The sequence below is a fragment of the Alnus glutinosa genome, chromosome 12 (assembly GCF_958979055.1).
Source record: "Alnus glutinosa chromosome 12, dhAlnGlut1.1, whole genome shotgun sequence".
NCBI classification, from domain to species: Eukaryota; Viridiplantae; Streptophyta; class Magnoliopsida; order Fagales; family Betulaceae; genus Alnus; species Alnus glutinosa.
Window position 1 is genome coordinate 25,019,786 of NC_084897.1, and position 22,203 is coordinate 25,041,988.

Below are 22,203 nucleotides of genomic sequence, written 5' to 3' on the forward strand. Positions count from 1 at the left end.
TAATCGACAGAATATTAAGTAAATGATCAAATTAATTATTTACTATCCGCTTATACTTTTGTGATAAGTGGATCGCCGCTTATCAAAACCCCAGTACACGTTGCAGACATGCGTAAGGCTTCAAAGGAAAACATAGCAGTGGTAGCACGCACCCCTCCCTCTTTTATTTCTCTTCCCTTCTTCTTTTCCTCTGTTCTTTCTTCTTTTATTTTCTGGTCTGTTCCTGCGACAGGGAGCAAGAGTGAGCGAGAGAGAAGAAGAGAGAAAGGAGGAGAGAAGAAAAGAGAGGAGAGCGAGAGAGAGAAACCCAGAATCATCGAGAGAGAAAAAGACTCACCGAGAGAGGAGAAATTCGCCGGGAGCGAAGGAAGGAGAGGAAATGACCGGTTGAATCATATGGGTTCATTCAAGGTAAATTTTCTTCTCCTCTAGTTTTTGGGTTTTGATTCTTGGTTGATTTGTGTTGTTTATGAGCTTGAAGCTTAATTTTTATGAATTTCGGTAGAAACACCAAGTGGGTATCAAATTTTTGGGTTTATTTGAGAAGAGAACCGAGTGGGCATTGGCCTAGATTTCTGGATTTTCTTCTGATGCTGATTTGTTGGTGGGTTGATTTGTGAAATTCTGGGGTTTTTTTTTAGCTAAAAACCGAATGGGTGTGAATCAATCCTATTGCTAATTTTTAGTTTGGGTTTATTTTGTTGGGTGATTCTCGGTTTTGTGGTTAGCCGTGTGGAAGAAATTTTTTGGAAGAACCGAGTGGGTGTAGAAAATTCTGGAAATATTTTGTGTGAAGGTTTTTGACAAGTTTTAATTTGGAATTCCTGTTGAAGTTGGGTTAATTCTTGTTCCGTTTGGTGATTGGGAACCGTTGTGGTGATGATTTTTCTGAATAATCTTGTTGGGAAAATTTTATTTGAGTTTCGATATACTGGGAATTGTTAATTCATTGGTTAATTTGAGAATAAATTATGGGTTTGCTTGAGAATGTTGGTTTTCTATTCATTATTTCTTGTTGGATGATTTTTAGTGCTTTGAATTTCTTGAGATTATGAGTCTTGGCCGAATGAATGTAAAATCTGTTGCAAACTATTGGATTGTTTGTGTTTTTAATTCACCTTAGGCTTGTGGCTTGATGATGGCTGAATATGGAGGTTTGAGTTGATTCTTTTTGGGTGTTGGAGTTATTTTATAAAGGATTTTGTGAGAAGTATTGAATAGATGCATTGTTGGGTAATTATGATTCTTTGATGGTTTTTCTTGAGTTTTGTGTGATTTTGGGATGTTGTTTTCATAGATGGATTGGGTGATTAATTCTGGAAAATAACATTGGTAAATGACTTTGGTATGAGTTACAGATTTGGTGATATGAGATTGTTGTAGTTGAGATTTTATAGATGTATTGTTAAACCAAGTGCTATGTACCCCATGTGTTTCCTGTTGTAGTACTTGCTGGACTTGATTGGCTTGAGTTGGTTTAATATTGAGTTGTTGGGGTCATGGACTCTTGGACTAGGATTAGGTATTCAAGGGGGTTGCTATTTTTGGAAGATTTTCGGTGATTGGGCTAATTGAGTCACACTTGTTGGTGGTTTAGTCACTAAGTATTAATGTTGACTGACTTATGGTTATGGGCAGGCAGTGCAATTTGGAGACCTTTGGTTATGTGTTATGTATACTTTAATTAAGTTTTAGGCTTTAAATTTCAGAATATTCTTCTAAGCTTCTTCTTTCAATTTATTTAGGTAAGAAGGTCGACCTTGATGTTAATCACCACTCCAAGTAAAGGGAACACAACTTTAAAACCCAGGCGAAATTTTAATAGAACTTTTTCAAGAGAAAAAGTCGGGGATTTTTCTAAAACTCTTTCACTTCTCTATATTACTTGTCTTTTTAAATTCTGTCATGAAATTATTCTTATTATCTAAGGTGATTGAGAATTCATGTGATTATATGATGTAGATAAAATTATAGCTCTCAAAGTATGAATTGTGAATGAGTTATACGTGCACCATATGAAAGAAATTGATGGAATTATGGTTCTCGAAATGCATATGTGTTATATATGATTTCATGAGATTATGTATAGTTGTATTTGTGCAGCATATCGTATATGTTGTATATGCTCTATGTGAGCACAGAATGATGGCATCATCGTAATTATATGTGCATATATTACACAAAGTTTTACTCCACGGCAGTATCGTGTTACGATCTGGATCCATATGGGTAACGTGGCAACCACACTAAAAGTGTGGGCTATTGGTCGGGGGGTCTTCACCTAGGGAAGTTCCTAATCCGTCGGCTCTTCCCTGTGACAACAGGATGAGCGTTTAGGTCCTTCAAGATCGGTCTTTTTGAATGTGCCAAACGTAACGTGCGCCGCTCTCGGTTAAATAGCGTGGAGGTGGGCCAGTGGAGGTTAAAACTTACACGCTGCATAAATGATTCATGCATCATTCTGTATTTGATCTAATTGTATGTCATTTACCTGATTCTTTACTTACTAAATTATTTGAACTCTTTTTTTTAGAATTTTTGAAAAATATTATACTCTTATTTGTTGTGCTTTCTTTACTGAGTTGTTAAACTCACCAATCTTCTCTCTAATCTTTTCAGATGACACAGTAAGACGGAGTCATTTTTTTGTAAAGGCGTAGACTTCGATAAGAGCAATAAATCGTTGTGGACCGACCTAACTTTTATATTGTATAGTATGTCTCTTTTTGGAATTCATGGCATTGTAAAGAATTATTAATAGGCATAAATAATAAAATAGGAAGTTGCAATCTATATGTTGTAAATGTACACTTTCATTTAAATGTTTTTAACACTTAAGTTTGCGTTTTCCCTTATATTTCAAAACGGGACGGGCTCGGGCAGAAAGAGAGAGGAAAGAGAACATTATTTAAATAAAGAGAGAGGAAAGAGAATATTATTTAAATTTTTCATTCAAATAAATGATAGAGGAAAAAGAAACAAGAAACAGAAAGACTTTTTATATTAAAATAACGTTAAGGGAAGCGAATTTGTTGCCGGTTAAATATAGAACTCAAATTTGTTTTCCCAGATGATTCTTTTTTCTTCTTTTTTATGGGCTCTTCTTTTAAGGTTCTCTGAATCTGATAGACACAGGCAGGCCTGATGAATTTAGCAATATGGGCCTAGCAGCACGTACGCATCTTTGGAAGGCTACCTTCAGGCCTTCTTGCCAGAGGTCAGGCCCATGGGCACGTTATGAATAGGCGTGTTTCCTTAGCCCAAGACGTCAGACCCGAAAAACAAAGAATATACGCGTCGGCAAGGGTGGCCTTCAAAACTGCATTGGGCGCCTCCTCCAGTCCTCTGTTTTTGAAACGTTTTTGGTAACTCTTAACTTCAGCTTCGTCACTAACCTCAGAGGAGCAGAGTAATACAATGTCCACCGAAAACCCTAGGAAATGGCGGTTCACATGGGAAGCCCAATCTCACGTGCCAATCCTTCGGGTATTCATCTTCGATTCGTGCACTAGGCCCTTGGTTCAGTTCCAGAATCTCAAGGTCCATCTCAATCCCTCACAGTCTCTGGTCTTGGTGAGCTGGTTTGAAGACCTCGAAGTCTCGCTCAGGGTTCCGACTCCACGGGTTCTGGTCGACCCTGAGTCTCCTGTGAGCTTTCGAGCCTTTGATGATCACATCGAGGTCAAGCTCGTCCTGCTTCTTCCGGTCGATCATCCAATCGTTTCGAATTTCGATTCCGTGTTGAATTTGTCTGAAGGCCGAGAAAATGCGGTCTTCGATGCATTGAAGCCGCTAGAAATGGACTCCGGTGAGATTTCTATGCTTTATTTGCTTAATATATTGGGTTGTTGTGAAATCAAGACGGGTTTGGTTGCTGAAAAAACTTAGTGGAATAGGAAAGCAAAATTATAGTTTATAATTGAATTCTATGTACGGAATGTAGTTTAGAGGGCTTTGCTTTAATTTGCTGTTTTCTTCTTCTTTATTTACTTACCTGTTGTATAATTCATCTTCCTACTGAGGAAATGTTGTTTCTTTCGTGTAATGATTGTGTTTCAGACCTGAAGAGTCTATCTTCTAGTGGAGGAGTTCACTTTTACTGTAAAAGTTGCTCGTTTGAGTTGACTAAAAGTCCTCTCAGGTAATTTACGTTTACTTGCATCAATTTGTCACTGTATTCACTTGTCACAGTCTTGTCAGTACTATTTATTTTTGAAGCATGCGCGTAGTAATCAGTACGATTTTCCTGTAAACTGTGTATCGTTGCTATGGTCATGCTAGATTATTGATTATCGTCGCATCTTACATATTTATATGCTAGGCAGAGTTGTTTTTCAGTTGTAAATAAATGTTAAAGTTGACTTTATGAGTTAGACAGTTAGATTGGTTAGATTGGTTATAGCTATACTGATGCGTGATGTAATGAAGAGAGTTAGTTAGATTGCTCTGTTTTTTCATTTTGTATAAGGATAGGATTCTAAGATTCTTTGTATGATTTTAGACGGAATAATTAAATCATTCATTCTCCACATTTCGTCTTCTCTCTTTCTCTCTACTTTCTGATTCAAATCTGTTATGGTATCAGAGCTCCCTTGAAGAGTTTCGCAATGTCTGAACCACCTTCTTCTTCCTCCACCACACTTTCAATTGAAAATTTCTCTAGCCCATTTTATCTCCATCATGGAGACAGTCCTGGCTCTTTGCTTGTTTCTCAGCCCTTGAATGGTGACAATTACCTTACTTGGAAGCGATTCATGATGCTGGCACTAATGGCTAAGAACAAATTCTGTTTTGTCGATGGTACACTTCCCAAACCATCATCTACAGATCCTACACTACATGCATGGGTGAGATGCAATAACATGGTACTCTCATGGATCCTGAATTCAGTATCAAAGGAGATTGCAAATAGTGTGATTTTTCTCAACACTGCAGCTGATATGTGGGAGGATCTGAAAGAAAGATTCTCGCAAAGCAATGGACTTCGAGTGTTTCAGCTACAAAAGGCGATTTCAACCCTTACACAAGGCAATCATTCAGTAAGTAGCTACTATACTCATCTCAAAGGTCTGTGGGATGAACTTTCCAACATTCGTCCCATTCCAAATTGCTCATGCGGTGGTTTGAAGGTATTCCTTGGTTTTCACCATCAAGAGTACGTTTTCCATTTTCTTATGGGCTTAAACGAGTCTTTCTCACGTATAAGAGGTCAAATCCTCTTGATTGATCCAATGCCTTCCATCAACAAGGTATTTTCATTGGTACTTCAAGAAGAAAGGCAACGAGAGGTTGCTTTCTCGCATTCTCTGCCTACTGATACTGCAGCTTTGATGTCTAAAGCTGATTCAAATCCACAGAATCAATTTTCTAGGCTGGCTTCTTTCCGCAAAGAACATCCCACTTGTACTCACTGTGGGCTTGTTGGACATGTTGTTGACAAATGCTGCAAATTACATGGTTATCCACCTAAGTCTAATAAGGGAAAGATTACCAATCATTCTGCTCATCAAGTTCAAGAATCATCTCAAGAGTCAGCTCAGTTGTCCATTACCCAAGAGCAATGCAAACAATTGCTTGCTTTACTAAAGCTGCAATTGCCTCAAGAGTCATCCTCTGTAAATCCAAGCAGGTAGTAATTCTCCTACTCAAGATCACATCTTCTCGAATATGGCAGGTAACTTACTCTGCATTTCATCTTTATCTACTCCTTTGGATAATCAATACTCTGTTTTTTCTTCTTCACATCTGTCAACAATCCAAAGTAAATGTCATACCAATATTTGGATCATAGATATAGGAACCACTGACCACATGGTCTACTCCATATCTTTCTTTACGTCAATTACTGCCGTGGTATCTAGCAGAGTTAAGTTACCTAATGGCCAATTTACTGAAGTTACCCATGTAGACACAGTTCAAATTTCACAAACCTTCATTCTCACAAATGTTCTCTGCGTTCCTTCATTCTCTTTCAACTTAATTTATTCAAGTAAACTCATCAAGAATATCAATTGATGTCTTATCTTTGTTGCTGGGTTTTGTTTCATACAGAACTTACTCACTTGGAGGACGATTGGAATGGATAAGATAAAGGGTGGCTTGTTCTATTTACTGCAAGATTCAAAGTTACATAGTCCTGCCTTGCAGTCTACCTCACCATCCATACCTGCTTGCGTCAATGCTTCAGTTTCAACTTCTTTCAAAACTGCCACAGCCGATATATGGCATTATCGTTTAGGTCACATTTCTCAGTCTAGAATAAACTTGTTGCTTGATTTAGTTCCATCTATTTCATGTAATTCAAACACTCTTTGTAATGTTTGTCCTTTAGCTCAACAACGTCGACTTTCTTTTCCCATTAGCACTTCACTATCTCATTCTATCTTTGAATTGATCCATTGTGACAGATGGGGACCCTTCTCAGTTCAATCAATAAATGGCAGTAGATATTTTGTCACAATTGTTGATGACTTTAGTCGTTACACTTGGGTATACTTGTTACATTCTAAATCTCAAACTCGCCCACTCATTTAATCATTCTTTACCTAGATTAAACTGAGATAAAGAGTGAGATCTGATCATGGTGCTGAGTTTTGTATGCCTGACTTTTTACATCCAAAGGTGTTATACACCAGCTAAGCTGTGTTCAAACTCAACAACAAAACTCTGTTGTTGAGCGTAAACACCAGTACTTACTCACTGTTGCTTGTGCTTTATGTTTTGAATCTCATTTACATTTAAAGTTCTGGGGTGATTGCATTCTCACTGCTACTCACATCATAAATCGCATTCACACTCCAAACTTATCCAATAAGTCTCCTTATTAGCTTCTTTTTTCTAATCCTCCTTATCTTCATCTTCGCGTGTTTGGATGTTTGTGTTATTCATCCACTCTACCTTGTAATAGAACCAAGTTTGATCTCGAGCAAAACCATGTGATTGGTTATCCTCTTGGCATTAAGGGTTACAAAAGATTTGACGTTACCACTCAATCTGTTTCCATCTCTCGTGATGATATTTTTCATGAGGTCATATTTCCATTCGTTTCTACTCTTAATACTTTTGATTCTGATGGATGTCTTGTTATTCCTAATCCTTTATCTGACATTCATTCCCTCCCCATTGCCCCTCCTGTTTCATCTACTCCTACTTTCCCTATTGTTCCCAAATTATCATCTGGCAATGTTACTTCAAATTCTTCTAATTCTGATCTTCAACTTCGAAGGTCAACTCGTTCCAAATCAGGATACTTACAACAATATCATTGTCATTTAGCCACTCAATCCTCTCTTCTAGTTGATTCTCCAAATGTGGCCTTTGTTTCAGGTAAACCATATGACCTTGCTTCTTTTCTTGATTACAATATGCTTTCAGCTTCCTATAAGGATTTTAGTCTATCTGTTTCATCCCACATTGGGCCTAAATTTTTTCGTCAAGCCGTCACCTCTCCTCAGTGGCATGAGGCTATGGCTTCTAAGATCAATGCTCTTGAGGCTAACAACACTTGGACTATCATTGATTTTCCTCCCAACAAGCATCCTATTGGCTGCAAATGGATATATAAGATCAAATACAAAGCAAATGGTGAAATCAAATATTATAAGGCTCGGTTGGTAGCTAAGGGATACACTCAGCAAGAAGAACTGGATTACTGTGATACTTTTTTTTTCCAGTTGCCAAACTTATGACTATGAGATGCCTCCTTGCTCTTGCAGCTGTTAATCATTAGCACCTTCACCAGTTGGTTGTGAATAATGCCTTCTTGCATGGCACCTTGGATGAAGAAATTTATATGCAGATGCCTCTCGGTTTTGGTACTAAAGGGGCGTCACAAGTATGCAGACTTCATAAGTCTTTGTACGGACTTAAGTAGGCCTCATGTCAATGGTTCTCAAAATTTTCTTTCACCTTGATTACTCGTGTTTACACAGTCCAAATCTGATTATTCCCTCTTCACCCGTGTGAAAGGATCTTCTTTTGTTGCATTGCTAGTTTATGTGGATGATATCGTAATAGCTAGTAACGATACTTATGCTATTTCAGACCTCACAAGCTTCCTTAATGCAACATTTTGTCTTAAACACCTTGGAGCTTTGAAGTACTTTCTTGGTCTTGAAATTGCCGGAGTGCAAAAGGTATTTCTATTTCTCAAAGGAAGTATGCACTTGAAATTCTTGATACTGTGGTATACTTGCTGCTAAACCTGCTCCAGTTACTATGGAACCAAACCTCAAGCTGTCTCGTGATGAGGGTGAATTGCTCACTGATTCTACGAGCTACTGCAGATTGATTGGTAGGTTAGTGTATCTAACCATTGCACAGCCTAATCTATCCAATTTAGTTCAGCTCTTGAGTCAATTTATGGACTCACCTTGATGCTGCATACAATGTACTACGTTATATTAAATCCTCTACGGGTCAAGGTATTTTCCTTTCTGCTTCATCTAGCTTGCATTTAAAAGCCTTTTGTGACTTGGATTGGGCTGGGTGTCCAGATACTCGTAGATCAGTCACAGGTTTCTGTGTCTTCTTGGGTAATTCCTTGATCTCTTGGAAATCAAAGAAACAACACACGGTTTCAAGATCCTCTGCTGAAGCAGAGTATTGGTCTATGGCATCTGTCGCTTGCGAGATTATTTAGCTTTGTGCTCTGCTTACGGATTTGGGGCTTCCTCATACTCAGCCTGCTTTGGTTTTTTGTGACGGTCAAGCTGCCCTACATATCGCGGTTAATTCTATATTTTATGACAAGACTACTCAAGGATTGATACGTACTTTGCATATTCAATCTAAGCACCAAGTAGCCAACATTCTTACTAAGCCATTTTCTCGAGCTTCTTTTCATTTGTTATTGACCAAGATGAATGTTATCAACTTATACCATTCATCTTGACGAGGCGTTTCAGTTGTAAATAAATGTTAAAGCTAACTTTATTAGTTAGACAGTTAGATTGGTTAGTTGGCTATAGCTATACTGACCCCTGATGTAATGAAGAGAGTTAGTTAGATTGCTTTTTTCTTCTTCTTTTCATTCTTGTATAAAGATAGGATTCTTTGTATCATTTTACACAGAATAATGAAATCATTCATTGTCCACATTTCGTCTTCTCTCTTTCTCTCTACTTTCTGATTCTTGATTCCTTCACATTGCAAATCTGTTATTGTTAACTTGCATTCAATTATTCGATTTATTTTGACAATTTTCCCAAATTTTTAATTCATATATGAAGACATTTTGTGGAAATGCCATCAGTCGATTGGCGAGAGGTGGCTGATAACTGGTTTGGGACTTGCTGTTGTTCGTTTGGAGGTGTAAGTGAGAAGCTGGTGACTGGTTATGCAAAATCATATACATGTGCTGAGGGTATTTGCCAATTAAGTTCCACAACTGTTACTCTTTGCAAGGATGATCTTGTGGAATGGAAATCCTGTGACCAGGTTGGATGCCAGCGGTCTGACTCTGGACCAGATGTCAAAGGCGACAATGGATTTGGTGAAGGTAGTCTAGATTCTAGAAGTCAGTGTGGAGGAGGAATAACCTGTGATGATCCACGCGAGGAAACACAAGCTTCTGATGGGGGAAAATTCATGCATTCTAAGAATGGAGATATTGCTGGAAAGTTCAGGTGCGGAGTTAATGAGGAAGAAACTAATGATGATGCTTCATTTTGTTTGTTGCCAGAATCAGATCTCTCTAAAGATCAGGCATCAGCGCCTGGTTGCTGCAATCATGAGAAAAGTCTTGTTCTAAATCATGTTGATGAAGATCACACTCATCATGTGTCCGAAACTAAGGAGATCAAGGGAAATCAGAAATGTTTGCTCAATGGCTTTCTTGGAAATATTTTCATGGTTAGATCCTTCAATCGATCGGTAGATGTTGAGTGGATTGAATATGTTTGCCCTCAATGTTCATCTCTTCTTGGAGCTTACCCTTACGGCAATGGTTATGCACCTGTAGATTCTGGAGTTCGGTTATTTAAATGTTACATTTCCACTTGTACGCCAGTTGGTGGATCGGGGGATTTATTCAGGTATGCAAATAGTGATCTACAATTCATGTGCTTGTATCTTTAGTGTGCTTATGTTTGAAAACAGCTGTAGAGATATATATGATTTTGGTTGTTTTATTATTAAAATCATCCGAGTGATTTAGCTCATTATTTTTACTCAGTAATATGGCAAAGCACAATGTTCTGCAAAAATTTGTACTTCTTCCATTTAGAAGGATTTTGTTGGGGTGGCAAGTCTTTATTCAAGTTCTGATGTTAAGTCTGAAAGTAGGGAAGACAAGCATGATTTGGAGCTGTTGGCTAGAGTGCAAATATTACAGATTAGCAATAAGATTGAACTTTGTTGGAAACTAATTTAAGCACCTGTAAATATTTGGCTCTTACAGAAATTGCATAGTTACATTAGTACTGTGAGTAGTGTTATGTTTTATTTGAATTTTCCTTAAGGTGGTCCTAAGTTGCACAGAATTTCTGGATATGCGTTAGAACTTCTGTTGAGGATTTTCTGGACATGCATGTATGCATTGGCTGCTCAAATTGTGGGCTTGTCTATTTTCGACATTGACCTGGTGACTCCCAAAAATATAGACACGACCCACAAGGATACAGCAGTATGTGTATGTCTTTGTGAGTTTATAATATGAAAGCCTATGTATTTACCTATTGTTTGTGTATATTTGCTTGCAAAAGAACCATACACAGTAATGATTAAGAAATCAAGACTATATGTAAGCCCCTTGAAAAATTTCTTAACACCCTGAAGTACTGCACATATCTTAAAACACTAGTTCTTTGATTAACAGGCGTGTGTATGGTGTCCTGTAGTTTCTGACACACTTTAATGTAGAACAAAAGACCTACAAATCATAGATCCCAAGATATACTATTGTGAATATGCAGAAGAGGGATTTGCATGGTGATGCATGTATCTCTAGACAAATTCCATGATGCTAAATGTTCATGGTCCTCTCTTTTTCTCTCTCTCTCCACCTTGTAATTTGAGCTATTATTATAATTTCTTCTTTAACCAGTCAATATATTTTTTTCTACAGATAGGAGTACTACCTTTTTTTCTTAAAAGGAAGAATTAGATTTGAAGTTTTCTTCTTGACTATTGATATTGTTAAATAAAAGTTCATTACACAAATTAATTTGTTCTGGTGGACAGGAAGTATACCTTGGAAAGAATGTTTACAAATCAGCTCCTGGAAAGTGCAAAGGATGAATCATCATATCGGACTGTGGTTAAGGATGTGAAAACCAAATCTCCTTTGCTGCAAATTGTTCTTCTAAATCCAAATTCTTGGTCCTGTGCTGGTTACTGTGTGGAAGCAGAGGGCCACACCGGGCCAGTTTCTAATATGTATCTGCATCCTGTCATCAAGGTGCTTTACTCTGACTGCAGCAACAGTACGGAATCTCAATCAAGGTTTGTTTGTTACTTTCGCTCTTTTAGTATCTGCTTTCTTTACTCCTTTATCATTATTGAAGGGAGAGGGGCTGTGGGTCAATTGAAAGCTTGGTTCCGTTTGTTAATATGTTCTGGGGGTGTTTTTTGTTTTAAAAAGTGTGAATGTGACATAAATGAATAAACTGTTTTTGTGTTTTTAGGAGTATTTTGTGTTTGAGTTGTTTATTAATTTTTTGTTTTGAGAAGAAAAAACAAATTTTTTGACAAACGGAGTGTATGTCTTTCCCTCTTGAGTAATAGTAGTGTCATAATCAACAGATAAGCTAAGTATATACTTGTTCACTCCAACATTGTTAAAAACACAAACAGACTGGCGGCACTTTTTTCTGTGGAGATATATGTTTTCTTGAAGCTATAGAGTTTAATCTTGCATCTCTCAAGGGATTCAATAAACTTCAGAAAAAAGAAAAAAAAAAAATTCAGTAATTGAAACAAAAAAATGCGACGTGTTAGCTACAATTTCATTTCATTTCACTATGACCAAAGATAAGCTTATTTTCCATCCTCTTCCTAAAGCCTAAAAAAATCAGTCATCTTTTTTGCTTCCCTGACTATTTGTCACTATTGCTGTGTTTTGATTCAGTTTGGTGTATTAATGTATTAAGTTAATCTTAACTATAAAGAAATTCTGTGCTTATTAATGAAACTGATGTAACCAAGCTTTATGCAGGATGGTAGAAGACTGGGAAACGAAGAATTTAGCTGATGAAGTTTTCATGTTGACCGGTCAAATAAAAGAATTGATCAAATCTCTGGTGTCAAGAAAGGATGTACTTCCAGCCTCATATTCTTGCCTCCAAGGTTTATCTTTGTCATCTATGCGGAGGTAACCGTACTTATATTGAATGGATTAGATCTTCTGTAACTCCAAAGTTAATATTTAGAAAGGAACAGATATCTTTGGGTTCATAGAATCAAATGACCACATGTTTGGACAAGTAGAGGCTAAACAAACTAATTGTACCAGTGCTTGGTGCGTAATTGACTCTACAGTCTGTAAAATTTATTCGTCGTCTACTAGATGGTACTCTTCTGTTAAGCAATTCAGAAAATATGGGAAACAAAATTCATAAATTTTTCAGGGTGCTTCTCCCGACTCTGCTTATCATCTAGGGCTTCTTCTTTGTCCTTTTTCGGCTCAGCCCTTTTGTTTTCACTCTTTCTACTAAGAAACTCTGCAAGACCTTCCCGGGCATCTTCAGGCTTCTTGCTCGTCATAAAGCTGCTAAGCTACTTCTGCAGCTTGAATGTGGTTTTCGATCTTTCCGAAGAGGCTATGGTCTTTAATCCCAAGGTGTGTGCTAGCAAACACTCTGAACCCGGCTGGGGTGCAATAGCTCATGTGAATGTGAACGTCCATGCGTCCCGGGCGCAACAAAGCCGGTTCCAATTTTTCTTTGTAATTTGTTGTGAAAATAATGATTCTCTGTTAACCACAGCTCGACGAAATGCCATCGATGAACTTGAGCGAGCCCGATAGGGTAATCTATAGCATTGAGGCGTCAAAAATAAATAAAAATAAATAAACATATAAATAAATCTTATATGGTTAAAATGCAATTTCAAAAGCAATTCCAAAATGTTGGCTCACAATATAATACGTGGAGTTATTTCACAATTTGTCAGATTTTTTTGAATTGGATTCTCATGGTAGGCTATTATCTGTCGGTGAATGATACATGCATTCATGGTGCACAACAAGTGCACTACCACAAGGCACAATGGAGTGAGCTCTATACAGTGGGACCTATTCCATTGTGCCTTGGGGCCCTGATTCACAAACAACCCCACCCTAACTATTGCACAACTCCAAAGCATAATAGGGTGGAGCCCATATAATGGATTTTACCCTATTCTGCCTTAGAGTTGTGCAATAGTTGAGGTGTGGTTGTATTTTTAACATTACCCTTGTGCCTTGTGGTAGTACACTTGTTATGCACCACGAGTATTTTGCGCATTTCACTTATCTAAATAAGGGATTCCCATCAATGCTCGATAGCTATAAATGAAAAGGTATTGTTTAGCATTGGTGTAGGGTTTATTTAAGAATAAATTTATTTATAGTTGCTAAATTAAATGAATTGATTTAAGGGAGGAATCAAGTAATGTTCATTTTCATGCCAAAATAGGGAAGCTTTCGTTGTGAGTCCATGTTGGGCCCTAGTTTAAAGCCCATTTAAATATAAAAGACCTCTACTACATGGCAATAATTAAAAGGGACCGTCACATTTCAAGCATCAAAGATTCATATTCAGGCTAAATGGACTCTTTTCAAAAAGAGTAATATTACTAGATACTACATCTAATTTAACCATTGGTGTGCCTTCAATGCGGGAAAACTATTCTAATGTAAACTATATAAATAAATATACAAAACAAAAAACTTATAAAAAAAAAAAAGGAGAACATTTAGAATATTCACCTACGACCATAGAGTCTTTTGTGTTTTGCGAGAGTAGAGCCTCCACGTAAGGCGCATACCCTGGAAATCATCGACTATTTGGCCTCAAATTGGGATACCCAAACCTGGTTGCTCACACTTCTCCTCAGAACCTACAAGGAGGGATGGGGTGGTGGGTCTGCTTCTTCTGGTAGGCAAGTAAGTGGAGCCGGCTCAATAAAATTTGAGGCCTAAGACGACAAGTTTAAGTTAGATAATTTTCTTATATTTAAATATTAATTAAATTAAATTTATTTTAATATTTATATTATATTTTTTTATTTAATATGTCAATTAGAGCACTTTTTTCTATTTGTAAAATATTTTTTAATATTTTTTAATTTTATAACTTATTAGATAGAATGACTTATCACTTGATTTAAAGACATGAAATAAGAAGATTTAAAGAAAAATAAAGAGAAAAATGAAAATAAGTTATAATGATTGATTTGTAGTAGAACATAATGTGGAAAAAATTATTAAACATTGAAGAACTCACTGATGGTGTAATTCTATATATCTATTATGCACAATGCAAACAATGAGAATTTATGCATTTTGAAGACTTTTCATATTTTTTTAAACATTCAATTCAAATAAACGTTAGAGAAAAAATTATGAATGTTGGTTGCTTAATTAATTATTGTAAAGATTTAATTATTTGAATTAATATGAAAAATTAATTTTTATTTATAAAATTATAAAAATTAACTTCACAAACCTTTTATTTATAATAAATCATATATAATTTTTTAATAATGAAATTAAGTTTTTTATATTATATATTATAATCTTAATTAATATAATCTCAAGTTGAGTCAAATTTATACAATTAAGTTCGATTCGTTTAATTAATAAACGAAATTAAATTACTACTTAAGTTTTGTTCGTTTAATAAGTGAACTGAACTTGAGCTGATCGAGCTCAAACTATTAATGATGAGCTCAATTTATTTACAGGCCAGCTACATATACAGCCAGGAATGTGACTAAACTCAACGGACAACATGAATCTAAATTCTTAATCTTTTTCTTTTGTCGATCACTAGCATTTTATAACTTTTTTTTTACATACGTGTAGGAAAACAAATCAAATGATTGATCTTAAAAGAAAATTGTTAGAGTTGTGCAAGAAACAGTACTCAAGATATTTACGCAACACACTCACCTGGGGTGGGACCCATGTGAGTGGGACCCATCACATGAGTCTCATCTATGTGAGTGTGTTGTGTAATTGTTGTGTAAAGTGTGTTGTGCAATGATCACTTTCCTATCCAAATTGTAATTACGGTGTAATAAGGTGCTGAAAACTTGAAGAAACTTATATACACACACGATGATAATTGATTAAAAAAAATAAAAAATTTGTTAATTGAGAAAAAAAAAAAAAATGTAATGTACGTGTTAGCTACAATTTCATTTCATTTTACTATGACCAAAGATAAACTTTAGTTTCCATCCTCTTCCTGAAGCCTAAGAAAATCTGCAGTCATCTTTTTAAAAAATCTCTCTAGAAAATTTTAGTAAGTGTAGAACTTTTCTTCCAACCTATGGTTATCTCCACGTGGGACCTAGCTATGAGATGATAAAAAATCCTTCATGCCTATCCAGGACCCCGCCCAGGCATACGAGATTAACTACTCCTGTCGGATCAGAAACTTGTCCGCTTTTAAGAGCGCCACGATCGAAGCCGTGAATAGTAACGTGGCAGGTGATAAAGGCTTCTGTGATGTGTAACATCCTGTTGTCTTCCACGTTCAAACACGCCCGCTACATTGTGTCACCTATATAAAATCAAAACTCAGGCCGTCTTCGAAATCCATCAAACATATCCATATACAATCAACTGGTGTCTTCGTTTTTGCTCATTACCTTGAAAATGGCACATTACCAAAACCAATACGCTGCGTCCGGCCAAATCGACGAATACGGCAACCCAATTCGCACAGATCAATACGGCAATACAATTAGCACAGACGAATATGGCAACCCGATTCGCACAGACGAATATGGCAAACCGATTCGAACGGACGAATTTGGCAACCCGATCCACCGCACAGCTGGCACCGCCGGCGGATTCGGAGCGGGTGGATTCGACACCACCACTCCCCAAGGTATGCGTCATGATGTAACGGGGACCGGCCATGGGCAGCAGCTCCATGGCGTTTCTGGCAAGCTTCATCGCTCAAGTTCTAATAGCTCTGTAAGCCCTCTCATATATATTTACATAAAATGCCCTTACTGATCTTCATATTCGGTTTTTTAATCTTTGGAAATTGTGTTCGTAGTCCGAGGATGATGGGTATGGCGGGAGAAGGACGAAGAAGGGGCTGACGGAGAAGATAAAGGAGAAGATACCTGGGCTTGGACACAAGGATAACCGTTGTAATACAAGTGCAACTACTACATACGGTTACGACGAGGGGCGAGTACACGATTGTGAGAAGAAGGGGGTGATGGAAAAGATCAAAGAGAGGCTTCCTGGACATCACTAGATGTCGCTTTTATATATATATATATGCCTATATTTGGTTTTCTTTGCTAAATTAATGCTTGCTTGTAGCTCAAGCAGTAAGCGGTCTTATAATATTTGGTGTCTTTTCTTTTTTTCCCTAAGAGCCAGTATGCTGGTATGGTACATATATATCGGCGTATACGGTTCAGTCATGTATTGTATTATGAGTCTGTTGTCATAGTTTGTAGTACTTAATATATATATATAATTTTAATATCATTTGTGTATTTCTTATTGTTGTAGTTTGTAGTAATTAATAGATGGTTTCGGACTGTAAATTGTGTGAAGGATCGATAATATTATGTAGTGAGTACGCATAAAAACGGAACAATCATTAATGGTGCATCGATCTATTTTGGGTCACCAAATTAAATTGTAAGCAATCATCTCTCAAGTCTTACGTACGAGGAGTCATATATATGTAGCCATGCATGAGACACGACTTCAAAAAGTAATCATTCTCGAGCAAATTGTTAGGAAATCCGCCTTTCCCGACATCGGCAGTAACCGATCAAGAAAGATTCGAGCAGCCCGAGTATCAGATGCACGGTTGACCGACATGAGGCAATGATTATGAGGCCGGCTGAAAGACGCGATTAGGTGACTAAACTCCGAGAAATTCGAGATTCACTGAAAGTTCATACCTCATCAGTAGTAAATTAGCTTGTCAGTCACTATTGAGAGTATACATAAACACTGTTCAGGTCAAAAGAAGTGATGTCCCTTAAAAGCCGGAATAACCTTGCCTAGTCAAAATTACAATAGCCTATAAATAGCAAGACCCAGGTACAAGGTGAGGGCTCTCTCTCTCTCTCGGTTTTTTGCTTTCAATTCCAAGAAACCTCTCTAAAAAATAGTGTGAGACTAATTTGAGCTTCGGAGGAGAACCGTAGGAAAACCCACAACAGTGTGTTCTTGTCATTTTGCAGAATATTATCCATCCTTCCTTTGTAGCTGGAATTGTTACGTCTTCGGTCAGGACTACATCAACACAAATCTTCATGGAAGACAAGGAGCAACATGCGAATTCGAAGGCCTATAAATTATCCACAAAACAGAGTCTCGATAACAAGAGAGAGGAGCTATGGATACAAGTGGTTTAACGGTATTGATGAGGATCATGTTATGTTTAATAGCGGTTCTGCAAGTAATATCGGCCTATTCCTCTCCAGCCATTCCTCTGCTCCTTAGCCCGGCCTACTCGGTCTCTTCCTCCCCTTCCACCTCCCGGCTGCCACCATCTCCTTACCCCTGTATATGATGTTGTTAAACCAATAAAAATATATATTCATTTATTCAGCAAAATGTACGTGCTGCGAAGAATTTTGGACCCGCTTTCAAAATACTTTATAAATTTTGGCCCTTTACATCGTCAATATGTTATTATTTGGTCCCCTCAAATTGACCATCCGTTATGTTGTGATAGAAAATCAAATTTAATTAAAATGGTTCGAAAATATCTTTGTTTTGACAATTTTTTATTTATTAATTAGTAGAAAAGAAACGGTTTTTTAATGATTTGGTCAAATTTAATTTTCCATCCAACATCACAGTCTAAGACCAATAAATGAGGCTAAGTTGCAACAAATTGATAGTTTAAATGGTTCTTGTCAGTTTGTGGATAAAAAATGATTGTTTATTGAGGGAGCTAAATTATATTTAATCCTAAAGATTTTAAAATAAGTGCAGTTGCACATGGGCAGATTTTATTACCATGAATATTTAATAAGTGTCTTGTTATTTGAAATTACTTTCTTCACTCATTTATGTTTAGTTTCTTTCGGCCTAAAATAATTTCTAAAAATTAACTTCGACATTTTTCAGTATTTATTAAGGAAGAAAATAAGAGTTTACGGTAAAATAATTTCGATTCGAACAAAATTAGTTACCAAATTTTGAAAAATGATTTACGCTTTTCATTTCCGTAAGTCATTTTCCCCAACTCATTCGAAAACCCGGCACTTTTGCTATTTTTTACGAGAGTTTCGTCTTCTCCTCAAATACAGACGCGCGAGACCTTCTCTCATGTTCTCCTTCACACTGAAACGCACAACTCCTCTCTCTCTCTCTCTCCGCTAGCATCTCAGGTAATCTCACATCTCTCTCTCTTTGTTGCGTTTCATTTTCGTTTTGGGTTTTTAGCATTCACTTCCGTTTGGTTTCTGAGAAAACTCAAGGGAAGAACTCGATTGTGCATTTTCTCTCGCTTTCTCTCCCTTGTCTGAATTTATATGGTTTACATGTGATATTTGGGTTTTGGTTGATCTGGATTTGATATGTGGGGACTGTTGGCATGGGGGGCGGGGATATTTGCTATTGGGTGGTCTGATTTCTTTGTATCTTTTCCCGATGTGATGCTATTGTGCTCTATGTGATATTTTCTGTGTTTACCCTCACTGGTTTGGTACTTCTCCTGCTTGCATTTCCTCGTTGTCATGGGTCACGATTGACAGAGGTTGGGGACCCGTGTGTTTGGCTGTTATGTGCACTCAAAGTGTTTGTCAAAATGTCTCTATGCAAGTTGCAATTTTTGTAGGGCAATTATGTTTTAAGTGCTACAGATTTTTGTTGGGCTTTGACTAGATTTCCCCTTCCACACTAATTAGTCTTCAGCGACACCATTATCAGTGACAACCCAAAATTGATTGTTGGGCTTTGACTAAATTTTCGTATGTTGATATTTTGAAGTTATTTTGCCAAGCATGCATTAATTTTTGTAAAATCTAGACCACTTTGGTGTGGGGAAACTTTGCAATGCATGGTTTGAAGGCTCGGAGTTTGGGGTAGTTGACTTAAGATTCGTTGCTCACTTTAAAATCTTGAGGACTGTAGGAACCTTGGAATACTCTCCTTTGTCAGTTCTGCAAGGAGAAGGGAGCCTCTATATATCCTCCTCATCAGAACTTCCAATCAAATAGCTTAACCTTCATCCTCAGTGACCACATCTATCCTCAATGACCATTTTGTACCTTTAGGAACCAACTTTACGAATTTGTTTGCACTAATTCATACTAAATGCTGTAAGTAGAGCACTAAAGGGATGTTCAGAATTCAGATACACTACCGCTAATGCCAAGCTTTGTGAAAATTCGGGTATTCCTTAGAGTGTTATGGATTTGAATGGCTGAAGGGTTGCTGATATAAATGATTCAGAACATGTGGGTTTGGATTTTGATGAAGTGTCGTCAAAAGGAAAAGATGTTGCTTCTTCCAATTCTGCTTCAGCCAAAAGGTCTTAATCCCACATGTTCATATTTTATAAATTGCACTTAACTAAGTCTTCATCTCAGTTTAACATTTAAAAAGATTAAAAAAAAAAAAAAAATTAAATGGATCAATAGCAAACTGAATTCATTTTACTATTACGCTATGTCAAATGAGAATTATTTTGTTTATTGAATTTAAAAGATGATATTTTTATTTTAAATAAAAGAATAAATACAAGACATAAAGCTTCAACTACATTTTTGGTAGAATATGTTTGATCACTTTTCAGGATATAGATATCTTATTTTCTCATTTAATAATGCTAAATATATTATTCTATTTTTAAAAGAACTGTACGTTCCCGTATAATAATAATATAAAACCTTCAAAAAATAATAATAATAATAATATAAAAGATTTTGTGTCCAAAACGGTGAGTTTCAGAAGGGTAGCTCCACTCCATTTTCTCTTTTCCTCATTTGCATGAGAACTCCTCATTTTTGGCTAGGCTGACGAAAATTTTGGTTCAGTGGGTTGAAATTGGTGCTTTTCAAGTGGGATAGAGAAAAGCAAGAAAGAAGACTATGTTTGGAACGGCGATTAGGTATGTGGCGAAGAAACCCAAGCCGAAGATGAAACCGATAGAGTTGAAGACCCCGCCGGAGCAAACGCAGACCATAACCAGGGTCATCTTCGATGTCGTCAAGGAGCACGGTCCTCTCACCATTGCAGAAACCTGGGATCGTGTTAAGGTACTTCCAGCTCCCTTTGTCTCTTTGTATCGTTGTACCTGTAACATTGATGATATGGGTCTATGTCTTTGCTGTTGATTTGTGAAAAAATATGTCATCTTTCGAAGATTGATAGCTTATAGCCAATAGAAGCAGCTTTGATTGTAACATTGTACTGGGCAGTATGGTGATTTTAATGCATTAGTCTGTGAAATTAGTTCTGCCCCATTTTCAATTCACTTTCTTTCTGCTTGTTAAAATATGGATTAAGTGATTAAATTCAATATTCTATATCTTTAGAAGTGTTAGTAGCTGAAAGAAAGAATTGCGAAATTGATTTGGCCAGGATAAATTCTCCTGCTGTGTTGTATTCAATATAGACCGTAAACTGTACAATGATAACTTGGAGCATATGTGCAGTTACAACTGAAACTCAAAGATAATTACAACGAACTAAATATAAATAATACAGCAAATACAAGAACTTTGTTATCCTAGCTAACCGCTGAGAATGATCCTTTGTCAATGTCCATTTGAATATTCCCTTCATCATCAGATACCGAAACCTTCTGCTTAGCCTTATCTCATCATCTGCAGCAACTGCTACATCAGTAGAAGCAGAGTGTTTGTGAGTCTTTGAGTTCGATTGGAAATGGGACAGACAACCACCTGAGCTTCTTGTGTGATCATTAGATGAGTTTTTTGTTTAGCTATTGTTACTTTAACGGTAGCAATTTATCATGGTGTTGGAGCCACCCATTTTAACTAAAAAGTTTCATGTGTTGGACTTAATATTGATCAAGCGATTAAGTTTAACATTTGGAACAAAGGGGTGTGAGATGAGTTATTAGTTTCCTTGTCGGGAGGTGTGGCAGCATCATGCATCATTCAATTCAGGAGGATTTGTGATTTGAATAATATTAGTGTCATTTGTGTAACCTATATCCCAATAGATAATGATTGGTTTGTTAAGTTGCATTGGGTGCATATTGATCTCAGACGCTAACTAAAGTTGGGAAATGCTATTGCTATTGCTATTGCTTTTTAGAATTTCTTTCTCTTTTATGCTTTCAGTTCGAGATCTTTCCGTTCCTTGACTATCTTGCTGCAGTCTCCATCTCTAAAAGTTTCACGATCCCATATGTTTATTTCCTGCAAATTTTTGAAATGCTTTTTAATGATTTATGTCTTAAATCATTTTCAGGAAGTTGGTTTGAGAGGATTGACGAGCAAAAGGCACATGAAAATAGTGTTGAGGTGGATGAGAGAGAGGCAGAAGCTTAGGCAAATATGCAACCATGTAGGGCCTCACAAGCAATTTCTATATACAACTTGGTTCACAAAACCCAACATGAAGCAGCCAAAACCAGTTAATGATTCCTCAACACCAAAGTCCCCGTAGAAATTATTGTTTTCCTCACTGCAATTGCTTTGCTACAATTATGTAGATGCCAGAACAAAGATGTGCTTGATTGCAAGTTTCTCTTTTTCCTGTGTATATAATGGCTGTTTGATTTATACTTGTTCGATTTGTCACTTATCAAATTTATGCTTTGCAGACTGTTAAGATTTTAGACTTATTTCTAAGTCACGGACAAGTGTCTGCAGGGAGGAGATGAGGGGAGGGGAGATGATTCCTCGTTTTTTGCCATAATATAGGAAAGAATAAAGTTTCCTCCGGAATAGATAGAATGAGTTTCTATTTAAAATGTATATAATTTTTAACCCAATTTATTAAACTGATATGTATTTGAAATGTATATAATTGTCACATACATTGTGAATATGAATCATTTAAATAGATTGAGTTGGAAGAAATTCCTCCAA

At 36.8% G+C, this 22,203-nt stretch overlaps 3 protein-coding genes across 6 annotated transcripts; all 3 read left to right on the forward strand.

Moving 5' to 3' along the window:
- LOC133851149 (uncharacterized) lies at positions 1-12,558 on the forward strand. Of its 4 annotated transcripts, none has more exons than XM_062287461.1 (9): positions 1-411; positions 1,746-1,844; positions 2,620-2,714; positions 3,130-3,808; positions 4,060-4,141; positions 4,586-5,629; positions 9,231-10,034; positions 11,182-11,442; positions 12,155-12,558. In XM_062287461.1, exons 4-9 carry the CDS (start codon positions 3,418-3,420, stop codon positions 12,312-12,314), a joined length of 2,742 nt encoding a protein of 913 aa, XP_062143445.1. In that variant the 5' UTR covers positions 1-411; positions 1,746-1,844; positions 2,620-2,714; positions 3,130-3,417; the 3' UTR covers positions 12,315-12,558. The 4 variants fall into 4 exon arrangements, with proteins under 4 accessions (XP_062143445.1, XP_062143446.1, XP_062143443.1 ...); XM_062287462.1 differs by lacking the exon at positions 1,746-1,844 and adding an exon at positions 2,325-2,478; XM_062287459.1 differs by lacking the exon at positions 1,746-1,844.
- A 3,116-nt stretch (positions 12,559-15,674) lies between these two features.
- LOC133852070 (dehydrin Xero 1-like) lies at positions 15,675-16,665 on the forward strand. The gene is made up of 2 exons (XM_062288744.1): positions 15,675-16,126; positions 16,212-16,665. Exons 1-2 carry the CDS (start codon positions 15,803-15,805, stop codon positions 16,416-16,418), a joined length of 531 nt encoding a protein of 176 aa, XP_062144728.1. The 5' UTR covers positions 15,675-15,802; the 3' UTR covers positions 16,419-16,665.
- Positions 16,666-18,367: 1,702 nt separating this feature from the next.
- LOC133851040 (uncharacterized) lies at positions 18,368-21,943 on the forward strand. Its single transcript, XM_062287335.1, has 3 exons — positions 18,368-18,525; positions 20,176-20,397; positions 21,581-21,943. The coding sequence occupies exons 2-3, from the start codon at positions 20,230-20,232 to the stop codon at positions 21,776-21,778; spliced, it is 366 nt and encodes a 121-aa protein (XP_062143319.1). The 5' UTR covers positions 18,368-18,525; positions 20,176-20,229; the 3' UTR covers positions 21,779-21,943.
- The last annotated feature ends 260 nt before the right edge of the window (positions 21,944-22,203 follow it).